Below are 25951 nucleotides of genomic sequence, written 5' to 3'. Positions count from 1 at the left end.
AGGCTGAATGTATGCCAGATGCCTTAGTATTTACCTAAGAAGCATTTTTCACCATAAAAAAATATTTAGAAGTCTAAGAGGAAAGCTAAGAATCTTACCTTCAAGACTTCTTTTTACAAAGAGATTTACACAGACATTTCTCAAGAGAAATAACTGTATCATTACAGCATATTTTTTATACCTCATATGTAGTTGTCATAGATGGCTTGTATGATACATGATTTGCTCTTCTTAGTTCCTTGATAGTTTCTGCAGGCATAGATTTAGAGAACCCCAAACCACTCCACGTATTTGTTGGAGTTCTCACTTCTGTTACCACTGGTTTCTTTAACATAGCTGAAAAAAACAGAGACAAATTAGTAACTCTTAACCCAGTAAAGGTACTGCAGTGATAACCCTGAAGTCACGTATGCTAACAGACTTCAACCCACCAAATGGTAAATTCTAAACATTTCCACATGCTACACAGCTTGAATCCTACTCTTCCTTAAGGCAATTTACTCTGTTAAACTCCATAGAGCTGTGAGGAAGCCAAAAGAATCACCTGTTTCAAAAATAAGTGGTTTTGGTGTGGGCGCATTTGGTTTATTTTTAAACAGGGTCAAAGATATGGTTGAGTCTCTTATCAATTTTGTACTTAATTTATTCATGAAATAAAGAACAACTTTTTTGATATGACAAACATCTTAATGTCTAATTTGCATCCAAATAAAATCAAGAATTACAGCTGTGAGGTCTCTGAAAACAACATGGAACATTTGCCCATGGAAATACTCACACAGAATATCCCATCTGAAAGTTGTTTATACCGTATTTTATGCTATGTTGGTATTAAGAAGTTCTTGTAACATGAAAACTAATGTACAACTGCTTCACTTAACAGCTTTAAATTTGATTAAAAATCAAATTACAAAACTGAAACTTCAGAAAATTCTTTCCATCGTGTACTAACAAACTTTCCAGAAGTCACTGTTTATCCACATACCTTTGGTTGCTAGTAGCTTCTTCTGTTCATAGTCAAATGCCTAAAAATTAAACATGCAGAAGACAGCTTAGTTGCCATTCTAATTAAATGTCATTCCAGTACTCAGCTCTTTGTAAAAACAAAGGTTTTGAAAGTGGCCAGTGAACACAGCTAGGAGAAACCTGAAGTACTGCACAATAATTTGACAGTCCAGTTAGAACCTGAGTTACTTAAAGCATTCACTCAAACACAGATAAGGATTTTAAATAACTATCCTGTATCAGTTTGAATGAGCCTGCAGCAATATTTACAAACTGCTTAGGCAGAATTACAAACTGTTTGAGCAGAATTTTTATTTATTTTTTTAATAAGACATTTTTTCAAGCATAGTTTCTCTTACTTAATCATCTGTTATTAGCATTTAAAACATTCCTTAACAGTTAAAAAAGATAACATATATCTTTGACAGCAAATCTAGGCACCACAGGTATATTTACTAATCTTCTTTCAAATTTAGTTCTTCACCACACACTCATCTTCTGAAAGGAAAAGAACTTACGTTTTGAGAGAATTAAAGAAATCTTGTATTTGTACCACCTATGACAATGGAAGATTTGAAGTTTTATTACCCCTGGTTAAATCAAGCTACACTTTTTTGAATTACAGATGAGCAAGTCTGACCATACACATAAAACTACAAACATGCAGCATATGTAGCCTGAAGTGTTAAGTTCATCACTTGAAATAACTAGAGTTCTGATAAGGGCTGCAAACCACTGACCTTACCCTCGTTCCACTACTCCGTGCAGTCTAGTTACACCCACACGCTGATAGATCTGTACTGAAAACTAGTTGGTTACTACTGCTTGACAAACAGTCAGAGGCATCTGTCTCTTTGGGGAGATTTGCGATAACACGGAAGTAGTTTATAGTACAGTATGAGACTTTAGTTAAGCAAGTAGGAACCATACAAGATAAAGAGTGTGTGCACAGACCCATATTTGTAAGGCAAAACCAGTGTAATTACTCCAGTAAATCCCCCTGCATATGAACCTGAAGGTATAGAAGAAGATTGTATTGACATTGCTTATTAAAAGTCGTAAAATATCTTTTGTAGGTATAATTCTCCTCAAAGCAACAAGGTTTGGTTTGTTTTGTTTTTACTCACAAATGATGCTTGCGTAGACTAATATAGCCATGCAATTTATTCTGTACTTAAATTTAGCTTATTCAACAGAAGCATAATGGCTTTTTTGTCTTCAAGACTTTCAGTTGACAAACCACTCTTCAGTTGAAAGAGTTAATGACTTTGCTGGGAAACATTTTTACTGAAATGGTAATGCCAAGTCTGTCTACTGGTCAACAGTCACCTTTGCTTTCCGTTGTAATTTCACTTTGCAGTTACAAAGTTTTGCACTAGATTTGGGCTTTTTCAGGGAAACGTACCTGCATATTCACGTAGGGTGGCTGCGGAGCCAGACGTGCCCTCTCCGAGTTCTGCTGGGCAGCTGCTGCTCGCTCTGCTGCCCGTTCACTTCCAGGAGCCTTTTTATCAGCCACGGGACTTTCAGAAGCACTTAACTCTGCATCCGAGAGCAGCCTCTCTGCGGTGCTGCGGGAGCAAAGACAATGTTAACTCCAGTTTACATTCACAAGCAGTGAATGTTCAACGCAATTTTCCTAAGTGAGCTTTACCCTGAGAAGTTTAGCAGCAAAATTCAAGAAATGCCAGTACACAGGTATCACAGCGTTTTTAGCAATATTTCCAAAATCTCAGCTTTCCTTTGCCTGCTTCTCCAACAGTGAGATGAACCATGTGTTGCTGCTGCTTCTACCACCAAGTATGAGACACAGTTTACAGATTCAGATTTGAGCTGTCCGGTATCTGGAATTATCACATGCAATACCTACATAGTGTGACTTCGCACCTTTTTAGCCTCGCTCAGGCCAGGAGTTCTGCAGTTCTAACAGATTGATAGTAGTAGGATAAAGGAGAGATACATAACGTGGACTAAGAAAGTTAACATGGGTCCTACTTGCTCTTAAAGCTTCAATAATTGCAGTTCCACACGACAAAGTACCACTTCATGTAATCTTTTCTTCCTAAAAATCAGCCACATTTTATGCCTTTTCTAGAAGAGTAGAAACTCTTACTTCAGAGCAAAGTGGTCACGTTTTAGATGCTGTAGACCACCCCAGAAAAACGCCCTAAGGAAACTGTGAGCACTATAACCTCAACAACAAGAGCAAGACATACATACAACTGACTGACATACAAACAACTGAGTCTGCTTAGCAGAATTCTTGGATTTCTAAACTATGAGAGCAGAATTAATGAAATACATATCGTAGCTTTAACAGTGTAATTAAATGAGGTAAGAGAAAATATGCATCTCAAAAGAACAATGATAAACAGTTCCCAAAAGGGACAGTGAAAACACTACTTAAATTAGATCGGACAAAACATTGCATTAAGCACAAAACCTCTGTTGCCAAGACATATTGTGATTCAAAAGAGCCCTTCCCACTGCTGGCTCATTAAAAAAAAAACGAAACCAAAAACCAACCAAACAGAAAAATCATTGAGACAGCTGTTTAGGAATGTGCTGTTATGCCCTGAATATTGTTTTTCTAAGAAAACAGCCTCAGGTACAGACAAAAGGAAAAAGGCTTTCAGTTAAGAATTGTTCTCAAAGCAATCAATAAACAAAGGAAAGTGCAAACATGTATCCTTTAGAAACAGGTAATGAAAGTTCCTCTGAAAAAAAAAAAACACCCATTCTTTTGTGGGAGAGTAAAGACACATTTTTTTCAAACCAAAGCAAAATACTTACAATGTACACAATATATTCAAAGTTTGCAATTATCAAACTGGGGGGTAAATTAATGCCCAACGTGAGTAAAAATCAAGTCCAACTTCAATCAGTCCTTTGAGTGTCTTGTGACTGAGCCACCCCTTCTACCTACAAAAACACGTTAAGTATTTTTGCATGGTAAAAGTTCCATTAATCCGTACATCTAAGTTTAACTTACTGCAAGTGAGAGTTTTTGGTGCCTTGCAGTAACTCAACCGTTTGTCTCTTAGCACAGGCCTGTTTGGAAGAGCTCAACATCTGCTTTAGGTCACTGGTGTTCGCTGAATGGGACGGACTTCTTGGCATGCCCACTTCTACAAAAGCATCATTGCAACCTTCAAAGCCAATAAAGAGAATAGTTAACCAAAAACCTCTTATGTTCTAACTGAACTTACTGAATGAATGACAACCACAGAAAAAAAAACCTGTTATTTTGGCTTACAGAACTATTGTAGTCTTCACAGATAACTTGGTCAGAGTTAAGTCGTCAGAAATGTGAGTTCAAATGAACAAAAAGTGTTAGTATTCACGTATGTAGTAGACACACTGTTCTCTTTAAAAAAATATTTTAAGTAATATTAGTTAATATTAACATCCGAAGACTGATAATCAGAAGTGACTAAGTACTTTGAACAAATTTTATCTTACATCCAGTTTTAATAAACTTTGCCAGGTGCTCAGATAACTTTTGCTGGAATAAAAGCTCCCCACTTAATGTTCAAATATTTTCAGAATGTGTTTTTACAAGTCTTTATCTCAAGTGGGCAATGTACCTTTTATTCAAGTCAGCATTTCAAATGACCACAACCCCTAAAAAAAGAGCATCTCCCTGTTGATCAGTATTTGCAGGGAAAATGAGGCCTTTACACACACATTTGCTAAAGTCTGAAGTGGAACTGGCTTTCCCTTCCTCCAAGAATGATGGGAACAGTTCAACAATTCCTTTAGCTGCTAAAAGGCAGCATAAATGAAATGCTGTTACAAAACATGCAAATAAATTCTGTTTTCCAGTGTCATCTAGGTTTGGTCTACATGTAATTTTCTGCAATAACCTTCTCAAAAGCATTAATTCTTTCCTTTCACTAAAAACCAAAAATACAACATTTGTTTATGCCAGCAGAGATTGCTTTAAGCAATGAAGTTAAGCTGCTGTAAAACATACTAAAATTTTCATAGGTTATTTCCCTCTACTCTTAGGGAATAAATGAAGTGTTACAAGTGTATTTATGTTGACTTAAGGTGTTTCTATCAACAGTACAGCTCAGATGCCATGACATCTTTTTATTTTCTTTGACAATGGATCTAGGAGACCCAGCCATATTTTCGTTCAACATGGCTACAAAACCACCACACGGGCAACATATTTACATTTTTGTTTCATGAATTGTGTGTAGACTGCAGAAACACTAGCAGACAAAAGAATAAAATGTCAAAACCTCACCTTCTGCACTATTTGACTTGGCAGCTACTTGTTCCGAGGCACCATGAGTACTTGTTTGTCTTACCGGATCACTATGGTTTGCGCTCAACACATTTTCTCCTAGCGATGTGGCAGACAGTGCAGCATACTTGATATTTGAGGTCTGAAATGATTGTCAGAAAAAAAAAAAAAAAAAATCACTGAAGTGATTGTCATGCTCAAGGAAATATTGAAAGAATTTCCCTTTTCTATTTGTTCAGGAGAACAAGAAATGCATTCCCGATATAGGAGAACAGTATGTTTGAATGTTCCAGTTTTCAATCTTTAAGTCATCTTTTTGAAACCACCACTGTTCTACTTTTCAACTTAGTGGCTTCAAGAATCTCCTCATATATCTAGTTTTCTCTTCCAGCCTTCCTTAGCAGAGGTCTATGACAAACAGATCTGGCTCTCCAGAGACAATATTGCTTACCTTTACATGACCATTTAAAGAAGGTGAGACTTTTTTACTCTCTGATTGCATGCCATTAACGTGGACTTCAACAGGAGTCAAGCCTGGTGGTGGAGACGGAGTGTTCTGACTATAATTGGGTACTCCGGACAACAGGATACTAGTTAGAGTTGCTTGAGCCGTTGATGGTATCATTAGGTGTGGAATAGCAGAAAAACCTGTAACAAAATTTGGTCATGTTCTGATTAAGTTTCTCATTCAACTTGGTCACACATTATAGTACTTTATAGAAATCTCTATCTTAGTGTAGCTTTGATATATCACTAAACAAACTTCCATTAGAACTGTATGCCCAAAACATAATGCTTTATCTAACCATCACATTGTAGGTTAACAGTTTAGTATAGAAAACAGATGACAACATTACAGCATAACTTTATATTAAGTTGTAAGTTTAAATCTGGTCATTTATTCATCTGTATTAAGGTAAATTCAAGAATTAAGGTTCTAACGAATGAACGACTCCAGACTTTTCTGATTGTCACTGCACAGTTGATTTAATTAACATTTGCCTTCTACCAACCTGTGGCATTTGTGTTTGCAAGAGATGTTGCCCATAACGTGGGACTTGGTGTGCCTGAACTTGGACTCTGCAAGGGGCTCACAGAGCTATTCAGGGCATTCAACAGAGAGTTTGGAGCAGTTGAGGTGTTGACTGACAGGGCTGTTGGGCCTAAAAGACCTGCAAAAAATTATGCAACTGAATATTTATCTAAGACTTACAGAAGAATATTTTTCACAAAAATACTAATTAAAACCAAACAGAACCCCACTAAATTGCACCAGCATGTATTTTTACAAATTTTAACATTAAACCTGCTGTTAATTTGGTGTACAGAGCACAGTAAGAATGCTTGTTCTTAAACTAGGACTCGTATATCCAAGAATTGGAGCCTCTTATGTCCTTCTACTGGACTCTATTGTCATAACAAGAGTCTCCACCAGCTGCTTCTCAGCCCCACTGTCCCTTTGTATCCCCTCGATTGCTTCTGCCAGTTTGTTTCAAAGCAGCATCATTTAAAGACAAAAAGCAACTGCACCACACAACCTTACCTTTGTTTCAAACAGTAATCTTTTTCTCAGCAGCTCATATGACTGAATCTCTACTTCCAGACTAAGAATTGAATCCCTTTTTATATCTTCAGTACTGACTGCAAATCATCCCCCAGATGCTTTGCTTATTCCCAAAGCATTTCCTCCAACCAGCTCTCCATGGAAGAGCATTCACAAGACAGTTCAGCGCTATAGAGGTAAAAAAAACCAGCGCCAAAGTGCAGGCATGACAAGAACGGTAACAAAAGCAAAAATGTCAAAATGGCACAAACACTCGCCTGCACGTGACTGCCAAGAGCACGTGAGACATGTCACCATGCAGCTCTCTGGGATGGCAGGTCACCAGGGAGCATGGTGGTTGTGTAAGAACTCCAGGTTTCAAGAGCCACCGTCAAGAATTTGTCACTAAGTTCTTCTGGACTTCTTGGTTTTATTTCTGATAATAGGGTATTTGCGGAGCTTAAAAATAAAATGGTAGTTCCAGTCTGGACTATGCACTACTTCTATATAATTACATTAAGACAGAAAGCTTACACGTTTCTGTCCTAAATTTTATACTGATAAGTAAGGTCTAAACTAGTAGCATGTGCATCCCTCAGTGCCAGTGAGGTACAGCCAGAAATGGAATTTGGTGTTAGCTATGTTACCTTTCACAGTAGCGTTGACAGGCTTAGGTACCTACCCAAATTCAGGACAGCCCCAGACATCACAATATTGCCAAAGAAAGAAATTTCATTTTAAAACGAGATTCTTCTGAAAGTTGTAAAAGTAATGTCCTACTTCACCTGCACATCCATCCCTTTCACTTCGAGCCAAGTGCTTTCTGAGCTGCCGGAGGAAGATTTCCTACAGAGATGAGTCAAGGCTGATTTTGAAAGCCTGGGAGGAAGTTTTACAACAACAAGCCCTTGAAAGGCCAGATGCTTTCGGAATTCTCTAATGCCTTAATGCGATTCCTTATACAAAACACACATCTGGTCCTTTTTTCCATTACAAATGAACTATGTTTCAAAGATAAATATACATATTTAAAAAACCAAGTATATAAAGAATATAATGCATACCAAGCCCAGTGAGTCCTAGTCCCGCTGAGGACAAGATATCCAAACCAGGACAAGACAAACCAACAGGGCACGAGACTGTTGAGGGATTTGACGCTATGGTGACTCCACTGCTTTCTAGTCCCAAGAGACATTTCCGTGCCTCGTACATATTTAAAGCATTTCGTTCAACACTTTTTACAATCACAGACTGTAGGGAAAGAAAACAAGAAAAACCCAAATGAAGAAGAAAAAACAATGAGTAGCAACTACATAACATGGATCTGCACCACACAATTCTTCTTGCTACTCCTTCACGGCTATCAGTAACAGCAGTGTGAGATAATTTCCATTAGCAACTATTCAAATTCAGTGGCCTTGATGGTAACTTTCAGGATGTTGTGTGCACTTGATAATGAGACTGATGAAAGATCTTTCTGTTTAAGAAAAATAATTATTATTGTACCTTGGTGTTACTTGGTATATCAAACCTTAAGCAGCCCAAGATCTAGAGATGTGAATCAATAATTAAAATCCATTCTTATCTTATCAGGGGTCTATATCTCAAAGTGGACAAAAAAGTTGTTCATATTAAATTCAGCTATTAAATTCATAGCTGAGAATAAAGTAACAAATACCTGGAAAATTAAATTACAAAAGCCATTACTTTTTTCCTGTCCGCTCTCTACATGATGTTTCTTTGTATTGATTTTCTATAATCCCTACACAGAGAAGCTTACTTATTGGCACAACGGAATGCTCATTTAATATTTTGAGGTTTTTGTCTGTTATGGCATTATGTACAGCAACGCAGATAACTCTGAGAATTGCCTATCCACAGTCGCCTGAGTATTTTACAATGAACATCTCCCATTAGAAGAATTTTTTAAATTCTGTTTCTTGTGGTTCTTTTCAACATTTTGTGTAGAACACAGACTTTTCTCGCAGGCACATTTTGTTTGCCTTTTTTTGTTGTTGTTTAATTCTGATTGCTAAAGAAAACTGCAGCTACATGGGGGTGCTACAATTAAAGATTATTTACTCTAAAAACAAATCAAGAGCAGTTCTAGTCAGATATGTTTCTCCTCACAATTTATTTATTTTATCAGTATATTCCATATGAAAGCTAGTATCTGTATTGTCATATATTTAATGAAAGTCAAATTACCATAAAGGAGAGCTGTTTGAAATACCAGTTTAAATGTTACAACAGAAAATATTAATGCCTCTTACAAGTTTAAAACCCATTAATTTAGGAGGGAGGAGCAGACATGTCAACTCATCAGCTCTGAAAAGTTGTCATGAAAGCCTAAAATGAATATATAAGCTTTTCACCAACCTTGCTTGGTTGCTTTGGCTTTGGCTTAATGCTTATGAAGACATCTAACTGCTCCATTAACTGTGTTATGAACTGTGGTTCTACTTCAATCTCTTCCTTCATATCGAACATGAGCACAAGAGGAAGGCAGCCCTGAAAAGACACAAAAAAAAATCATAACACTTATAACCTACCCTTTTCCCATGAAAAAGTCAGCAATCAACTGAAATATAGCAATTGTCACCTGTGTACATCATAATACAGTAAGTTCAGAAAAATTAACAAGGATGAAATTTTAAGTAAAGCCATTTCCTTGCATGCAAGAATACAGGTATATCTTTCTACCCTGGGGTTCTGGACAGTTTCGTGGTATAAGGCTGAAACAACTTGTCAAATATTTGACATTCCCATCAGCGCACTTGCACCCCGCATTATCTATTTATACAGACTTAGAGGTGTCTGTAGGATTCAAATTTAGAGACCACTATTATCTATTAAATCAGAGCAAAATATTGCCAAGAATTGATAGCAGGACTCCCACATACTCAAACAGCTCAAATTAAACTATGTTTGATATAAGGAAACAATTCTGAAAAAAGTTTCTCTGAACGTCACCATTGCCCAGGTCTTAACTTTCACCTTTCTCTTCCCCTGCCCTAGATCAGCTAGACAAGGATTTTCCACTGACATATATGACATCTCTGAAACACTTGGAATTCTAAAACTTGACATTAAAAAAGCACGCCCCTATAAAAAGCTGAAACCCAAGAAAGAACAAAAAACTCAGTGGTCACAGAATATCTAGAAATTACTAGATTGCTACTTCTCATAAAATAACAAAAATAGAGGGTACAGAGTTACATAGTCAGTGAAAAAAAATCCTAGCTTTTGTGAATTTAGATTCACAATAAAGTAAGCATAGTATCACAAGTTATCAGGAAAAAAGCCACAGTAAGATACTTTCAAAAAAGTGGTCTTATTTATCAGTTTTCTACTTTTGCTTCAGAATGAAAAGCAGCAAATTGCTGTGTTTATTCTTCACATCACTGGTTTGATATAATTTTGTATTTAAAAAGCACTTCTCAACAGTACCACCTGTAGCTACACAGTCCTTCCTGGTCCTAAAATAATTTTAACTTACAGAAAATTAAAGCAAGGCATATTAAATATTTTGATTTCAGAAAGACTGACAAACACAACTTAACTCCACTAAGTGAACATGTCTGAAAAGAAGAGCTACGAATAAATTCTGTTTTAAAACATTGAAATTGATAATCAAGGATTTTATGGTAACAGAAATGCTGAGACCATTTAACACATGAATTTTCTAAACGTTTTTGTAAAAAAGTTACAGAAAGTAATATTCAGCAAATTTCAGGTTAAGGATCAAAACCAGGAAAAACAGAAACTTCGAAGTTGAAATGTCAGGTCTCGTAAGTATATTAAAAGGCACTTTTTTTTTTTTTTTTTTACACTACTGTTTTGTTATTGTATGATTAGAGCAACTCCATGATAAGAGAGAAAGAGGGCTAAATAATGTTCTTTAAGTGAGTGGAAAAAAACCACTGTCTCGTCAATGTCTTCTGTAATTAAACATAGCCCAGTCATTATTATATGTAAGATCAACAAAAAGTAAGTCTCAGTATTTTTTAGTGAGAATCAAAATACAGCTTGGGCTGAGGGGAAGATATAGAACATCTTAAATAAGACTCTGAACCCTTCTCCTTACATAAGTATTTAATTTTAAATCACTCTGTATTCTTTCTTCCTTTCACAATTTGCCCTCATCACTACTATGAATATTGTCTTAACCACCACATTGAATATATTCCTGTAAGCAATATGCTGGTAATTAGAAGCTGAGACTTGCAATCATGTCAGAGATAAGGGATATTCAGTTCATACGCCACAGAATTCACAGCCTTCTCAATGAAATTAGTTACTACCCAATATTAAATGTTACATTTAGACATAATGCTAAGCAATTTTAAAAGACAGCACCAAGGCATTACATACGTCCCACTGTAAAGTATCTACACACTGCATTGCATTTTCTGTTGATACTGTAAATTCTGCCTCAAATTTAGTCTCTTAAGAGAATTGGAGAGAGAAGGAGCAAGAACCATGGTGACCACAGTGGGAATGCCAGCACGCAGTCACGTCTTGTGCAAAGTCACTCCACAACTCAGGAATCTCATCCCACTGAAAAAAGCCCAAGAAGAAAACAAATCAAGTGAAATTTATCTCAAAAGCAGCAGCTGAGAACAACTGCAGCTGTCTCTGTGTGTAGGTCTCAGCATGGCTGGCATATTTAGGTGTTTTTATCTGAAACTGAGAAATAGTGGTTTTACTAAGTCAGGAATCAGAGGTAAATTTTCATCTGGTTAGTTACTTCTTCCCTCAGCCTTTCATTTTTTTATTATTTAAGGAGATATATTCCTTCTTTGCAAAATTTGCTTTTAATACTTGTTTTATCTACAAAACAGGAAACAACGGTTTCAGGACTTAAAAAGCCTCTGAGGTGAAACAGACCAAGTGTCCTGGTGAGTCATTCTTAAAGGTGGATACAGTGAATGTGATGTGGCACACTAAACTGTACTGATGTGTTTGGTATTAAATAGAACTTGAGTATTTCAAAACATTGCTCTTGTATAAGTTTCTAGAGTAAAGGGGTACTTGGATGTTCATATTCTAACTTGCTCACGTTTCCCTCTGGTTCACGAACCTCCAGAAAAGCACTACTTAAAACTCACCTAGGAAACACATAAAATAAGGTTCTCTCTTAATTTTTACAGACAACAATATCCTAGAAGATAATAATCATGACTATAACTGTATAAACAGAAAGGCACCATGTTTTTATTTTCCACTACACAGCAAGGCACAGTGAAATGTAAGAGCGACATGGACTTCCAGAATTCAATAGTATCATGGTTTATCCTGATACCAGCTTCACACTGGATTTGAGTCCAGCCCTCCCATGTCTGGTTCATAAATATCCATATATATAAAAATCTGCATACAAACATTAGTATCACAACAATGTCTGTGAAGCTTAAAGACTAATGTAACAAAAGATCTGTACAAATAATAATATTAATCACCAGTGCTATTTTTATAAACGGCCTTATAATTACTGATGCTATGGTACTAGAAAGAAGGTAAGACACTGCAGAACGAGTAATTATTTCCTATGGTTCCCCAGTGTCCTTGAAATTTTGGCTACAGAGGAACTAAGAAATTCCTGCCACATCCTCCCAAAAGAAACCTTCTTACCTGACAAACATGGAAAAGGCAGGTTGGCAAAACAAAACAACCAACCCAACATGCAATGACAACAAAACCCTACGAAAATCTGCCTTCTATTCAGAAGCGTATTGTTATAATAAATTTAAATTGCTTTTGTTGCGCTTGTAGTACCAAGGTCATTTTTCAAATCATGATACCAGAGACTACAAATATTTTAGATAACTACAAACACGCAAAAAACACTGACAAAAATAGAGCACTCAACTGAATCAGCCTTTTGCAATGTAGAGAAGTAATCCTTCCTCTCTAAGGCTAATTTACATTTGACTCATAAATATCATGAGCGTATATAATATAAGAGTGTGTTATCTATAATCTGCCATTTTTCTCAAGCAAGTTTCACGGAAAGTATTTACCATGAGATATTGCCTGGCAAGACAGACAGACTCAATTGTGCCCTGGAGGTAGACAGTGGATTTCTTCTGTGGGTTACTCGGGTCGGGGAAGTGGATCTGCGCACCAGTCCTCTGCATGATGTGCTTGATGTTGCTGCCGTTCCGGCCCATCATGAAGAGATGATGCTGCGCTGCGATGTCGAGCTGTGTGCTCACAGGGATTGCAGAGGCCAGGCTCCCAGCCAGGTGTTCTAACAGCATGGCTGTTCCTTCCTGCGGGGAAACGCAAGAATCCCATGAAACAAAGAGTGCTCGCAAGCACACGAAACATTTCAGACTGTTTCTCTACTTGTCATGCATTCCACATTCAACGTAAATAAAATCGTTTTGGTAAAAAAAGTGCTTGATTTGTTAAAGGCAGTAGATGAACTGAACTCTACGTACTATTTCCGTTTTATGACCAAATGCTGCATTTCATTGCCGTTGTAAAAGGCAGTAATACGATGTGAAATGGTGTGGACCCAGTAGACCTTCTGTGCCCACACACGGCAATAAAAAAGTTGATGGAGATTTATTTGGGTAGGTATACTTGCAAAATCTGTCTTTCAGCCTTGGCCTAAGATGTTCTTACTGTCTTGAGATACACCCATCCAAGACCGTATCAATCTGTCTCACTGCCAGTTGTTAACAAGGAAACTTTTTTGGTTTATTAAGATAAATGGGCTCATGGCAGTTCCTTTACTTGACCGTCAATTTCACATTTTCCAACTCTGGCTTCATAAGACCAGTTTCACTGGCTGTTGGGTTATATATTTGAGGGCACATTGAGAAGATCAAAGCATAAAGAATTCTCTTTTTAAAAAAAAAATCAATTTAATTTTAATTAAAAGATGAGTAAGAACAGCACACATTCCTGAATGGCTGAAAACCTGAACAGACGTGCAAAAGATTAAAAACAGATTAAAAGCTTTGCACAAACAATGCTAAACTCTAATGCACTCTCTATGCACTTTTACACTTCTACCTACGCCAGTTAGGTTTTAAAAAAAACCCAAACCCTCAGGCTTCTAAAGTGATTATACAATAACAACATCTACTGATGAGGCAGGATATAACAGCAGTACAGTTTTTAAGTAACTAAATTATGATTATATTTAGGACATGCCGACACCTACTTAAAACACGTTACCTTCACAGCACTTGTATTATTTTGTGACCCTCTGACAATGACTGTAGCACCATACATTCGAGAGCGTTGTTTAAAAGAAACTGAAATATTATACGTCTGAGATATATGCTGAATTGTGGGAGAATTAGGATCTGGGATTGGTTGGAGAATTCCAGCAATAGGCAATTCAAACATGAGTACCAATGGAAGCAGCTCCTACAACAACATCAAAGAGCAAATATTGAAAAGCAAAATCATACCCACTAAAGCTACAATTTTATTACTGAATCGTATTGGTCAGCGATGATTAAATTGACATCATACATCTTCCGCCCGAGGTTCATTGATAAAGATATCATATCTTGAGTTGGAAAAAGGCACTGGCTTTTCAAGGGACACAAGACTTGTTTCTTTCAATGGGCTTTGTTTTTTTTCTTTTCATTTCCTCTTTTTACCAAAAGGGTAGAATCTTTGGCAACTATGTAGCAACAATAAAGCCAGGTAATTTCCCACACTTAAGACATGCAGACCTACAAGCAAGTCAATATCAAATAAGTCAGCTTCAAAGCTACATAAACATCAGTTTCTTTCATGATTGTCAAGACCAAGGTTGTGTGACATACCCGACTATAAAAACTGTCAAAAAGCATTCGTAATTTTTTTAGTTTTATTTTTATCCATGCCAAAATAGGCACGCAAATCAGAACTAGAAGGTAAAGATAGACAAGTGCTACGAGTGGAGAACGAAACTGAATTCCACTGATTTATTTACACAAATTATACATGAAAATGGTTAAAATTAAAAAGAGTGATTGCCTTTCCTAAGTCCTAGATCCACACAGGATGCCCGAGCTTCTGCAGGCCATGCGTGGAGGGTAAGTTAAGATGCAAGTTCAGACACAGTATGGGATACTTTACATCTTACTCATACTGTAGGCTTCATGCTCAGGATCCACCTTGGGCTAGTTAAAAATTTGGCCAGAACGTGAATCACTGTTTTTATAATACCCTTTGCATTTTACTCACATGGATACTCACATTGTTCCTATATTCCTGCTATCACAAGACAGAGCTAGACAACCCTAGGGTTTTCAAAACTATATATATTTTTTCCTTTCAAATGTTCTCAAGGGAACACTATACTGAAATAGACTATTACCCGAATTCTAACTCTTGCGGACTCCACTCCAGCTGGCTGTCCTGCAATAGACACCTGGAAGAGCAAGAATATAGAAAACATAGCATCACATATTCAAATGAGGCACTGGAAATGTTATTTAGATACCTGTGTTCCCTTTAGAAAAAAAAATAATTTAAAAAATCACCACTTTTCACACTTGCTGACAACCTAATGTGTTCTCTAAACAGCACCTGAAAACGAAAACCAGTTTAAAGAAATAATCTATGAATATTATAGAATCTTAGGTTACATAGGCTTAAGCAACTAGAAAAAATTGATACGTCAAACAATACAGCTGTTTGCATCAAATACTGTATACGTATGCTCAATGCTAATAATCAGCAGCTTCAGGTTTTCTTGAATGTTTTGGAGTTACTGTAATTTGCTCAGCAGCCACTGGGATGCACACAAGGGAATTCAAAATATGGTGGTAAAAAACTTGGGAGTAAACATTCCAGCAATATTAGCATCACAAAAGATGTACAATTTGGGTTCTATAACTAATCCTAATGAAGACGAACTCTTACAACAGGACATTCATTTTTGCTAGATATCCACCAAGTTTAGCTTTCAACTAAGCTACACCATAAGCTAAAAGCACCAAGAAATTAATCAATATGCTAAATAAGTCAAGTGTTGAACAGGAAAAAAATTTACAAAAGCAGTGCTTTTCATACTGCTTCTCTACCATTCACTGTAAGCTGTTGACTTCTATATGCTCAAAACTATTCTAATTCATAAGCCATCACAAGTTGTTTCCATCTGTTTTTAAAGATTTGCTCACTTAGGAAGTCCTATGCTTTCCACTGAGTATAAATACTAAAAATCTATTTCCCTGAACATGAACTGACCAGACCCCAAAACACTCAAGTTGATGAAAGACGTTTAAAATTTTTTTATACTGTCATGAATTACAGTACAAATGAGTTAAAGTATTAAACAATACTTACTTGGTTGCTTTTCTCTGCTTGATTATTCCTATTTGAGTCTGGAAAATGGATATGGCATCCTGTTTCCTCCATCACCTTTTTAATATTATTGCCACCTTTCCCTATCACATGAGAATGTTCTGTATGTGAAACATCCATCTTCAAGGTTACCCGATTGCTCTGAAAACCAAGCACTGATTATTAGATTTGTTCACCATAAACCCTGAGTATTTTAGAGTCATGTAACCTCAGGAATGACATTCAAAACTGTATTTCCAAAGTATTTTTGCAGAGGCTTAACTGGCTTAACTTCTAGTCAAGTAACATTTTTTTTTTTTTAATATGGATCATAGTCAGATGCTAAAGCATTCACGTTTTCTTTCCAATGAGGAAATAACATGGAAATAAATACCCTAAAGATACGTTTTCAAAAAACGTCTAAGGCTTTTAAAACATGCCCTAGCTTTTATCAACTGTGACTTAAATGTCCTTTTCCAATCCATTCTAATTTATTTTAATTCCGTGTTCTTTCAATTGTGTTCACACACCCCTGTCTGATGTGAAAGCATCATATGATGAAGACTTTGGCAAATCACAGAGCCATGGGACCTAAAATAACAGAATTTTTTCCTCCTTTAACAAACACACTACATTCTTCTGGTGCATCAATTTTTAAAATATACAAACACTGCCGTCGGCTGCTCTTAAAAGCTATATTGTTAACAGGCCATAACAATGTTGTCAATAGTTGTTCAAAAAATTGCGCTTATCACTGGAGTGTTCCTTTTGGCAATCTGTTGAGACAATCAACGAGGTGACATACAACTACATGGAAGCCATATGGGCTGCCCCAAAAGACTTGCTATTGGATGAAAAGAAAAGCTGATGGAACGTATGAGACCCCTGGCCAAAATTTTAGACATTCTGGTCCCAATGTTTGAGTATAAAAATGCAGTAACAGTTAAAAATAGGACTGCATGAATGCTCCCAAAATTGAATTTCAAACAAAACCGAAATGTTAGGTTCACTGAAGCAGCCGTATAATCTACTGTTCGCAGTGAAGCTGTATTTTGGATTAAGGTAAAAAACTCAATCCAGTGAACTATCTATGTATGCTTTTAACCATATGGCTGGAAATATTATTTCTATATAGTTTAGACCCGGAAAATGTGCTTTAAGCAAGTATTTTTTGTTGCATGTTTAAATGTGTGCATACCCCAAATATCAACATCCAGAAGGAATATACTACAGGCTTTGCTTCAGAGTGTCCTTAAATATCCTCTGTTTAGATTAACCTATTTAAAGAGATCAATATCACCACAAAATTAGGGGTTAAGGTGCCTTTCTAAGTAAGCTCATTCTTACTTTTGTGTCCAAGACAGACATGATTTTCTCTTTTGCTTCTTTGACATTTTCCTTTTTACCAGAGACTTTGATATGGGGATCTATAAAAGAAATAAAGACTTGTAAGAAAAATACAGTAAAATGTCTATCAAAAATATCTGAATCCATTATAATCCAGCAATAAACTGTACCACAGCCCCTTGGGATTCAGCTAAAAACCAAATGTATCATTCCATCCCGTCAACCCCATGGTTAAGATTACCAGATGAGTTTGTTACAGATAACGAACTTAAAATAAATCAAAATCAAATGCCAAATGTGCATCACAGTATCAGAAACGTTGTCTGCAACATGATTACATAGCTAAGTCATCACATCTTCTCAAACAAATATTAATAGAGGACAACTAGAAGATTTTTGGCAGCCTTATCCAAGCTTAACACAATGTCTAAAAAAAAAAAAAGAAAATCCTCAAACCCCTCATCATCATTTCATTATATTTGATTTGTCTCTAGAACTATCCTTTGAAGTTTCAAGCTGGCAATAAAGGTGCCTCCATGAGACATTTTCCAGTTGAAGTTACCAAATCAAAGTTACACTGAAATAATAAATCAAATCTTTGAAGTTTCAAGTACCTAAACTGAAATTTGCTACTAAGCTCTGTACCCAGGAAGAACACCAGCTGATGGCAGTTATTGCCCAGTGAGATCTAAAATATTGACTCTACACCACACTTCAGTTTACACTGTAATTTTCAGACCATTATCTCCAAACAGCAGAAGGTGCTGTGCTGAGCTGCCAGGTCAGTTCTGTATCATGGAATATACACCTGGTCAGAATAATACAGAATTGACTTTGGAACTAAATCAGGTATCAGTTACTCAAAAAAAGTGTGAAAATTACACATTCGATAGTTTAGCAGCACCATCTGGTGTCCAGAAGCATAAAGTGCCACAATGCAAAGTTTCTGTCAAAACATTAAATATATGTTTGATTAAAGCAAACAAACAAAAAAATCCCCAACTACCACCCACACTTCTAAGTGTTAGAAACAAGGGCATGATTTTGCAGGTGATGCCTATTTCTCTTTCCCCAGCCCTTGAGTCCTCTGTCCTTCTGGTGGGTAACAAGTGTTCTTTCTCCTGTGACAGGATGAACTGTTCTCAAAAAAAGTTTTCTAAACCCTCTTAGGGCTAAGGAATTAATCTAATTGATTAGCTAGCTAGATGCACACATCTTAGAGTATATAAAAGTAAATGTATTTGCAATGTCAGGAGAATACATAGCTGTAGCACAACATATCTGCCTTTCCCATCATCCCAATGCCTGAAATCACTACTAAAGAAATGCCAAATAACTTCACATTGTAACCCTGTTGTACTCAATTGAAAATTGAAAGTGTTTAAGCCATGCCTGGATACTCTTTTCGTTCCAACAATAAAAAGCCTCCAGTCTTTACCACTGGGAAGTTCTGAGCACATTCATCTGGGGATACAGAAATCTTGAAGGAACACAGGATTCGCTGCCAACTTTCATGAAAGTCAACAAAAATGCAGCATTTTGAGTTCTGAGAAAAAGATACATTTCATTTTTTAAAATGGAAAAAGTGAAGTCACAAAAACATGGTACATGCATGGAATCTACAGAAGCTCCAAAAATCTGCTGCTTCAGCCTTTTCACAATGGAGTGAACTAAATTATAAAAAAGAAAAACAAAACCAAAGTCTTAAGGGCAAATTTTTTTTTTTTTTAAAGTTGACAGTAAGCCATGTGGTTCTAATGTGTTTAAGCTGCGAACGATATTTGAAGTGGGTGTCGCAGGCAGCAATTCCCAGCAGCAGATTCTATCACGCTATGTCTGCTCCAAGGGCTCTTTAGAGGCAACCAGAAAAAACACAAATCCAGACCACCACCACTTTGAGGTTGATTTTCACATATTTGTTAACATTATATTTCAATACGCATTTGGTCACAAGTATGAAAAATATCTGAAATAAGCCTGGCATCCTACTAGTACCAAAGAAGATTACTACTATTCCATAATATTATTTGTTTAGCCGTGGGTGAAAATATATTTTATAACATCTATTTTTTCCATTTCTCACCTCAGTTGGACTCCTGGTTTTTGCTGATACTGACAGCTCCAGCAAAAAATCCCGTATTTCTACATTTACCCTTCCTTTGTTCTTTTAGAAGAAAAAGAGCTCAATTACTCACTTTAAAAACAAAAGCAAAGAAGAATGCACAAAGCAAAAGAGAATCCACTGACGCCAGTGACAATTCTAAAACATGCTATGAAATCTTTCGAATTGGTCTTAAGTACCCTCTCCTGACTTGGCCTCTTCTCAATGACACAGTGGTTGGTAATGGATATGAAGCAACTTGTTTTTAAGTTCACAGAATTCTTCCTTTACTGAACCAACAAACAAACAGATCCTTCAGGAACTGCTTAAAAATTCAGAGGGGCAATTAGATCATATAATCTGATTTTCTCTGTATTACAGACTCCTATATTTCTTAAACATACCTCTCTATGGAATCACTTTGTTTGCATTGCAGTTCCTCTGGAAAATGTGGAAAAATGGAAAATTGTCTGCTATAAAGGTTCGGCAGCTTCAGCCTCCCAGATTTGTGCCTGATTTGTGACACGGTTTGCACTCAGGCTCACAGGTTCTTGTATAGTTTTTTTTCTCCCCTGAGATAAAAGAACCCTTAGCGTTTGATAATGTCTTCCCAGGAAGGTCCATACATCTTAAGGAAAACACCTATTATTTTACCAACTCTTTTTCTGAGCCCAACCCTAAGTATTCTAATTTGACAAAACCATTAAGAAAAATGAGTTAGAGAAGCTGACTGTTTGTGGGTTGGTGTTTTGTTTTTTGTTTTTTTCTTCTTCTTCTTCTTCTCCTGGCTAAATTACTTATTTTCAAAGTCGAGGACTTTCCATTTCTGTTTTCAAACACTGCACCACAGGTGGATTTACCAGGAGATAATCAGAAGGCAACTTCTCCCAAACTCCTCAGAAGCCCAGTGCAGATCAGGCTGCACTTGACCTCAAACCATTGTCTGCTAAACAGAGGAAACCTGTCACTGGTGGAATCAGCATCTACCTTCAGCTTTCTGGTTTATCAGAAGTATTTTGTGGAAAAGACTGGAATTGGATAGTATCTGAAGACTGTTTTCAGGATTTCTGTCTGAGTAGGAATGAAATGACTATGTAAAGTCTTTGCACATCGATACAAGGGAGTAGCTAAAACAGTTGACTCAAGCTTTCTAAATGTTTTCTCAAACCGTTGCCACCAATAAGGAGCCAAATACATTAAAAATGGTTCCAGACAATTTGTTATTTCTTGGCACCACAAGCTTAGGGTGTTCAGTACTTGTATATGACGAGTGGTGACTATTTGCTATTGTATTTACATTAGACTGGGCTGAATGTAAAACTTTTCCCTGACACGTATTTTCCAGGTGGAACTATTTATTCCATGGATTTATAGCTACATTGTTTAATTCAGCAAAAATTTACTACCTTGTCTTAGTACCAAGATAAAAATTTTCAGTGTATAAAGCTCTACATTTAGTATTTGAAGTCCCTACAGGGTATGACGGTAGCAATGCATTCTCAACCAAGTCCAAAACAAGATAATAAGCGCTCTTATAAGTCTGAAGAGGACTGACCAACATAAAGGTATGGGAGGTGTAACATATGCATAGTACTGTCTGTACAGGTAAGCATGAGATCACCCTCCAGTCAGTATCTAGGCTGACCCAGCTGACCACAGCACCTGCACAGTGTGATTTTTTTGTTTGGTTCATTGGGTTTTTTCAATTAGCTTTGGAACACAACTGGAATTCTACTTGAAATAAAACTAGAGTTACAGCAAAGAACAGATGCCTACCATGAATGAAGAACATGAGACGCCAAAGCTTTACAAACTATTTGCAAACAGAGAACAAGAGTTTCGGAAGAAGTCTGCGTGCTAAAAGCATATAAGGCTCTAATGCTCCAAATGCAAGTGTAGCATCGGAAGCTGAAAAAGAGTTTGACTCAAGAAAAAACTGCAGCAGTGTCTTGCAAAATATAAAAAAATTCCTTGTGCAGTAATCTATCTTTTAATTGATTTTGATGGGCAGTATCTTCTTCCCTAAGAAAAGAGAAGTTTAATTTTAACAGATTGGGTTTCTTCCCCCCCCACCCCCAAGAATGGGAGAATATTTACATAAAATAGAAAGCTGAAGTTACACAACAGAAGACACTGGAATTTTTTCTCAACAGTCTTCATTTTGCCAGACTCCTGCCTTGAAGTGGCCTTTTATTGCTCCTGTCCACAAATTCCTCACTCCACACTTTGGCAGAGCTTCCCTCTCCTCAGTCTTTGTCCACAGCTACACCAGCAAGCCTCCAGCTTTTTTGCTACTATTGTGTGCAACATTCCAGTAAACAAAATAAAATTCCTCTGAGCAAGAAGACATTTCTTGCAGTGTAAATGCATCTATACTAAACTTTTGCCAGGCAAGAAGCATTTCAAATAATTAACACATTTAACTGTGTAGACCTCTCCTGCAAATCACACATTACATTTAATGTCTCCTCAGAGCACAGCTACGCACGTAGCTTGTTTACAGCATGAACGGACTTAAGTTAGAGCAGTAACACTGGTCTAAAAATGGCGAGACAACTGGGCAGAGGACAAAGGAGAGTCATTCTTAAAAAGTAGCTGATTAAGACCTGAATACCCCATAAGTGTCACTGAACTTGAGCCATTCAAAGAAAACCAAAGACAAAAGGGACCTAGCAATTTTAAGGACAAGTTATAAAAATACGAAAACACACTAAGCCATATGAGAAGTTAAAATAAAAAGAGAAAGCCACATGAACATATATAAGTTGGTATGTTTTCAGCTGAAAGAGCAAGTACATTATTCACACTACAACAAGGTCAAACATAGGTCTACAAAAAAGTGAATTAATCAAAAAGGTCAACTAGGACTTCCTATTAATATGGAAAAAGAGATAATTGAAGTGAAACAATTTATTTAATGCTTTTAAATAAATTAGGAAGTACTGTGTGTACTGTTGTTAGAGTGGATATTCTCTGACCAAACTACATGGATTGATGATAATTGATGATAAACAAGACAGACTTGAAATAGACTCCATCTATTCCCATGGAGAAGCAGCATTAAGGCTAAAAGTATGCAGCAAATGCTCACGATTAAGGGCATATGCAAAACAACTTGATCGAATAAGAAAGGAAATTTGTCACTTGGGCACTTCTTGCTGTTGGCTTATCAGTTTAAAAGAATTCTCACCCTCTCTTACTTCACCTCACAGCATCTAGAATAGAGAAGAAAAAAGCTATTCGTGTATTAAGGCAGAATGCAATAGGCCACTTCCTCCTGCAGACTCACAGTGTATCCTCAGACACAGCACTCAACAACACGGGGCTTATTGCTTTAGGTTTGGTGTGGGGGTGGGTTTTTTTGGTAGTTGAAATCTCGTTCAGAAACGATGATGACAATGCAGTCTGATTTAAAGCAGCTAACTTGGGCATGATCAAAAGCCAACCCAAAGCATCACAAAACTCAACATGGGCTGCAAGCAATTAATGGTGTCTTCGGAGCAGACATATCCTGAGGCTCTGGGCATTGGAGGGGATTTGTTTGTTGCGGACAAACAGCTGATTACAAAAGTCCTTCAGAAGAGCCAGAGCCACTGCCTAGATGTATGCCGGCATTTGAAAGGCTCTTTGCCTTCTCAGACCTTTTTGACTCTTAACTTCTCCCCTTACTGGCATCCAACTCCAAGCCATCTTTAGAAGAATTTCTGTTCTACTCAAAATATGAGAAGAAAGCTAAGAACAAGTAAATACTTGTGGCGCTGCTTCTGCCACAGCTCCAGGGAGAGCAGTTTACACGCAACCCTTTGCTCTTTTCACATTTTAGTTGTTGTTATGTAGTCACCTCAAAAGCATTAATATCAGAGCATTGTGTTCAATCCTGCACTCTAGCAACGGTATGATGGTGAAAGCCTACTATCCCCTCGTTACTTCTCTCCACCATTTATAAAAATACATGTATATGCAGATATTCATACATAGACACACAGACATTCACGAAGCAGAGACTGGGTAAAACATCGACCTTACACACTCACAAAACAAATGCTGTGCAACATCTGGTAGAGCACAGAAAAGAACCTTGTTTCTCGAAGATTTCACAGTGTAGTTCAAAAGAAAAACTTTCAAACTTGTTAACAGGCTACTTTAACTAAAATGGTTACCTAAAGTGAAATATCTGTTTGATGTAGCCTCACAAATGTAAATAAATAAAACTAGGTGCACTTGTATATCAAATCACAGCTGAACCCCACACATTTGGGTCTCTTAGCAGCCTTGAAACACCCCAGCAGAACATCAAAAATTAGTATTCAGAATGCTCAGAATTAAGTGAAAATTCACCAGAAACACCAGATAAGCTTTAAAAAAAAAAAAAAATAGATTACCTGTACAACTTATTATTTTTGGAGAAATAAACTATTGATGACTGGATGTTGGACCCAGTGACAGAGGAAATGAAGCTGGAAAGACTTCTGTTAAAGCATAGGCAAAGAGGTAAGACAAGGAAGAGGTAACAGAACACATGGCAATTTAAACAGAAGAGTGACCAGATTCGAAGGAAGAAAGGGAAGGCCAAGGTAGAGAAGAAGAAAACCTGAAAAGAAGAAATGAGAATGAATTAATTGTAATCACCCAGAGACTCCAGTTCAGTTACACCATATCAGCATGCTACCACTGTAATTAGCTTAAATTCCTTATTTTACTTTTTTTTTTTTCCCCTCTAAAAAAGGTCATTAGGGACATATTATAAATGCATTCAGACACTAAAAGGCACATGCTATGCTGCAATTTTGCTACTTCTTGGGCAGTTGTTCTTCAGCCTCTTGCCTAAGCAGCCACCCAAAGCAAGGCAATCTCTCAGCAGGACACAAAGTCTGTTATGTCATATTTTTTCAGCATGGAACCAATGAATTCACAGTTCATTACTTAAACGTCTGTTGCCATTCTATCTCAAAACACAAACACAGAACCACAATGCCTGGGAAACAAAAAAAAAAAAGAGAAAAACCTATAATATTAGAAGATGAACTTAATAGAGGATTTAAAAAACAACCCACAACACTTCTATAAAAAAATAACACCATTCTGTCTTCACTGCACGCAGACTCACATTCAAGATTAAAATTGTGATGCATAAGCCTAAGATATTTTAGCATAAGATAATTTTAGTTTCTTACACACACATTTGCAAAATCATCGTGGCCGTGTTTTGCTAAATAAAAAGCATCGTAACATCTGACTCATGAGCCTAAATGGGTGCCTGAGGCTCGACCTTCTTCTCAAATTGTCCCACACCCAACTCCAACTACGCTTACTTTGCATCTTCATGCTCCCCGGTCACTGCTGTGCCTTTTCATGTCTCACTGCTCCAACCCACCGCATTCCACTGCCTGAGCTGGTTTTTATACAGCCACTGGAACATATTAGTTCTCTGGCTGGAACAGGAGGATGCAGCTGGTCTGCAGCAAAGACCTCTGCACTACACACACCTGAGGGAACAGGACAAACAGAACTGTCCTCTTGAGCATCGGGACGAAATGAAACCTTAGCAGAAAGGTCAAAAGAGCTGGTACTTGACAGGACATCAGACACCTGGTGACTAAAGCCAAAGACAGCTAAACATGATATTTTTGGTTACGATCACAAATACTCTGCTTTAGTATCACACTTCCACAGAGTAAAAAGGATTCTCCCCATAAAAATTTCCCTCTCCTGGATTGTTTTAGTTTTACACTTTCTTATTTCAACTGTGTTTCTGCTGAATGTGGTGAACTGCCTTTTTTTGTTGGTTTTGTCTTTGTTTTTAAACGAAGAGAAAAATAAAGAGTCCAATAGAGAAACATCTGTACAACCTTCTTGAGAGCTAACCAAGAAGCGCCAGCTACATGAAGTACTTGAAAATTATTCTTATTTCAAGTTACAGCAAGGCATAGTCAGATCATGCATTATGAATGTATTTGACTCTCAGCTTCCCACCCCAGCCCAAACATAACGGGTAGAAATGTCCAACATAAAGCGCTTAATCAGCTGCCAAGTAAAGATGTGAAGCACAATGAACACAATGCAAAGATGGAACACCCCACAGGGGAGCAGAGCACCCCAGAGAGGAGATGCCCATATGGAATAGGAATGGTTATATATGACCAATTGGCAGGTGGTAGAGAGATGTTTCTGGCCAGTGCAATGTTAACAGTCAGATTTGAGCAAAAAAAATATTACAAACGCCAAGCAGAAAAAGCTCCATTGGATGGTTTTACTATTTGCATTCTAGTGAACTATTGGTAAAGACTGAGTTTAGAGCTCTAACAGACCTTTGTTACTCATCTTGAACAGTACTTATTTTTCTTATAGGTAAGAAAAAGTAACACCTGTGTATTTTGAAAAGCCACTTATTGCTCAGTAATGC

The 25951-nt window shown here is 37.0% G+C and overlaps 1 protein-coding gene across 2 annotated transcripts in view; it reads right to left on the bottom strand.

Moving 5' to 3' along the window:
* Positions 1-25951, bottom strand: part of BICC1 (BicC family RNA binding protein 1) — a 105193-nt gene that overhangs the window by 10763 nt on the left and 68479 nt on the right. Inside the window, exons 1-15 of one of the 2 annotated variants that reach the window (XM_065639391.1) lie at positions 23931-24020; positions 17448-17527; positions 16104-16262; positions 15133-15186; positions 13995-14189; positions 12827-13078; positions 9183-9314; positions 7868-8054; positions 6274-6432; positions 5712-5908; positions 5261-5402; positions 3998-4154; positions 2411-2576; positions 986-1025; positions 182-336 (exon numbers count right to left, since the gene is read on the bottom strand). In XM_065639391.1, coding sequence (XP_065495463.1) covers positions 182-336; positions 986-1025; positions 2411-2576; positions 3998-4154; positions 5261-5402; positions 5712-5908; positions 6274-6432; positions 7868-8054; positions 9183-9314; positions 12827-13078; positions 13995-14189; positions 15133-15186; positions 16104-16262; positions 17448-17468 — 2016 coding nt within the window. In that variant the 5' untranslated portion in view covers positions 17469-17527; positions 23931-24020. Of the gene's footprint in view, positions 1-181; positions 337-985; positions 1026-2410; positions 2577-3997; positions 4155-5260; positions 5403-5711; positions 5909-6273; positions 6433-7867; positions 8055-9182; positions 9315-12826; positions 13079-13994; positions 14190-15132; positions 15187-16103; positions 16263-17447; positions 17528-23930; positions 24021-25951 lie in introns of those variants that run through there. The other variant, XM_065639390.1, reaches the window with a different exon arrangement.

This window comes from Caloenas nicobarica, chromosome 7 (genome assembly GCF_036013445.1).
Source record: "Caloenas nicobarica isolate bCalNic1 chromosome 7, bCalNic1.hap1, whole genome shotgun sequence".
NCBI lineage: Eukaryota > Metazoa > Chordata > Aves > Columbiformes > Columbidae > Caloenas > Caloenas nicobarica.
The sequence above is the reverse complement of the archived record's forward strand: the minus strand, read 5'-3'. Positions and strand labels throughout refer to the sequence as shown.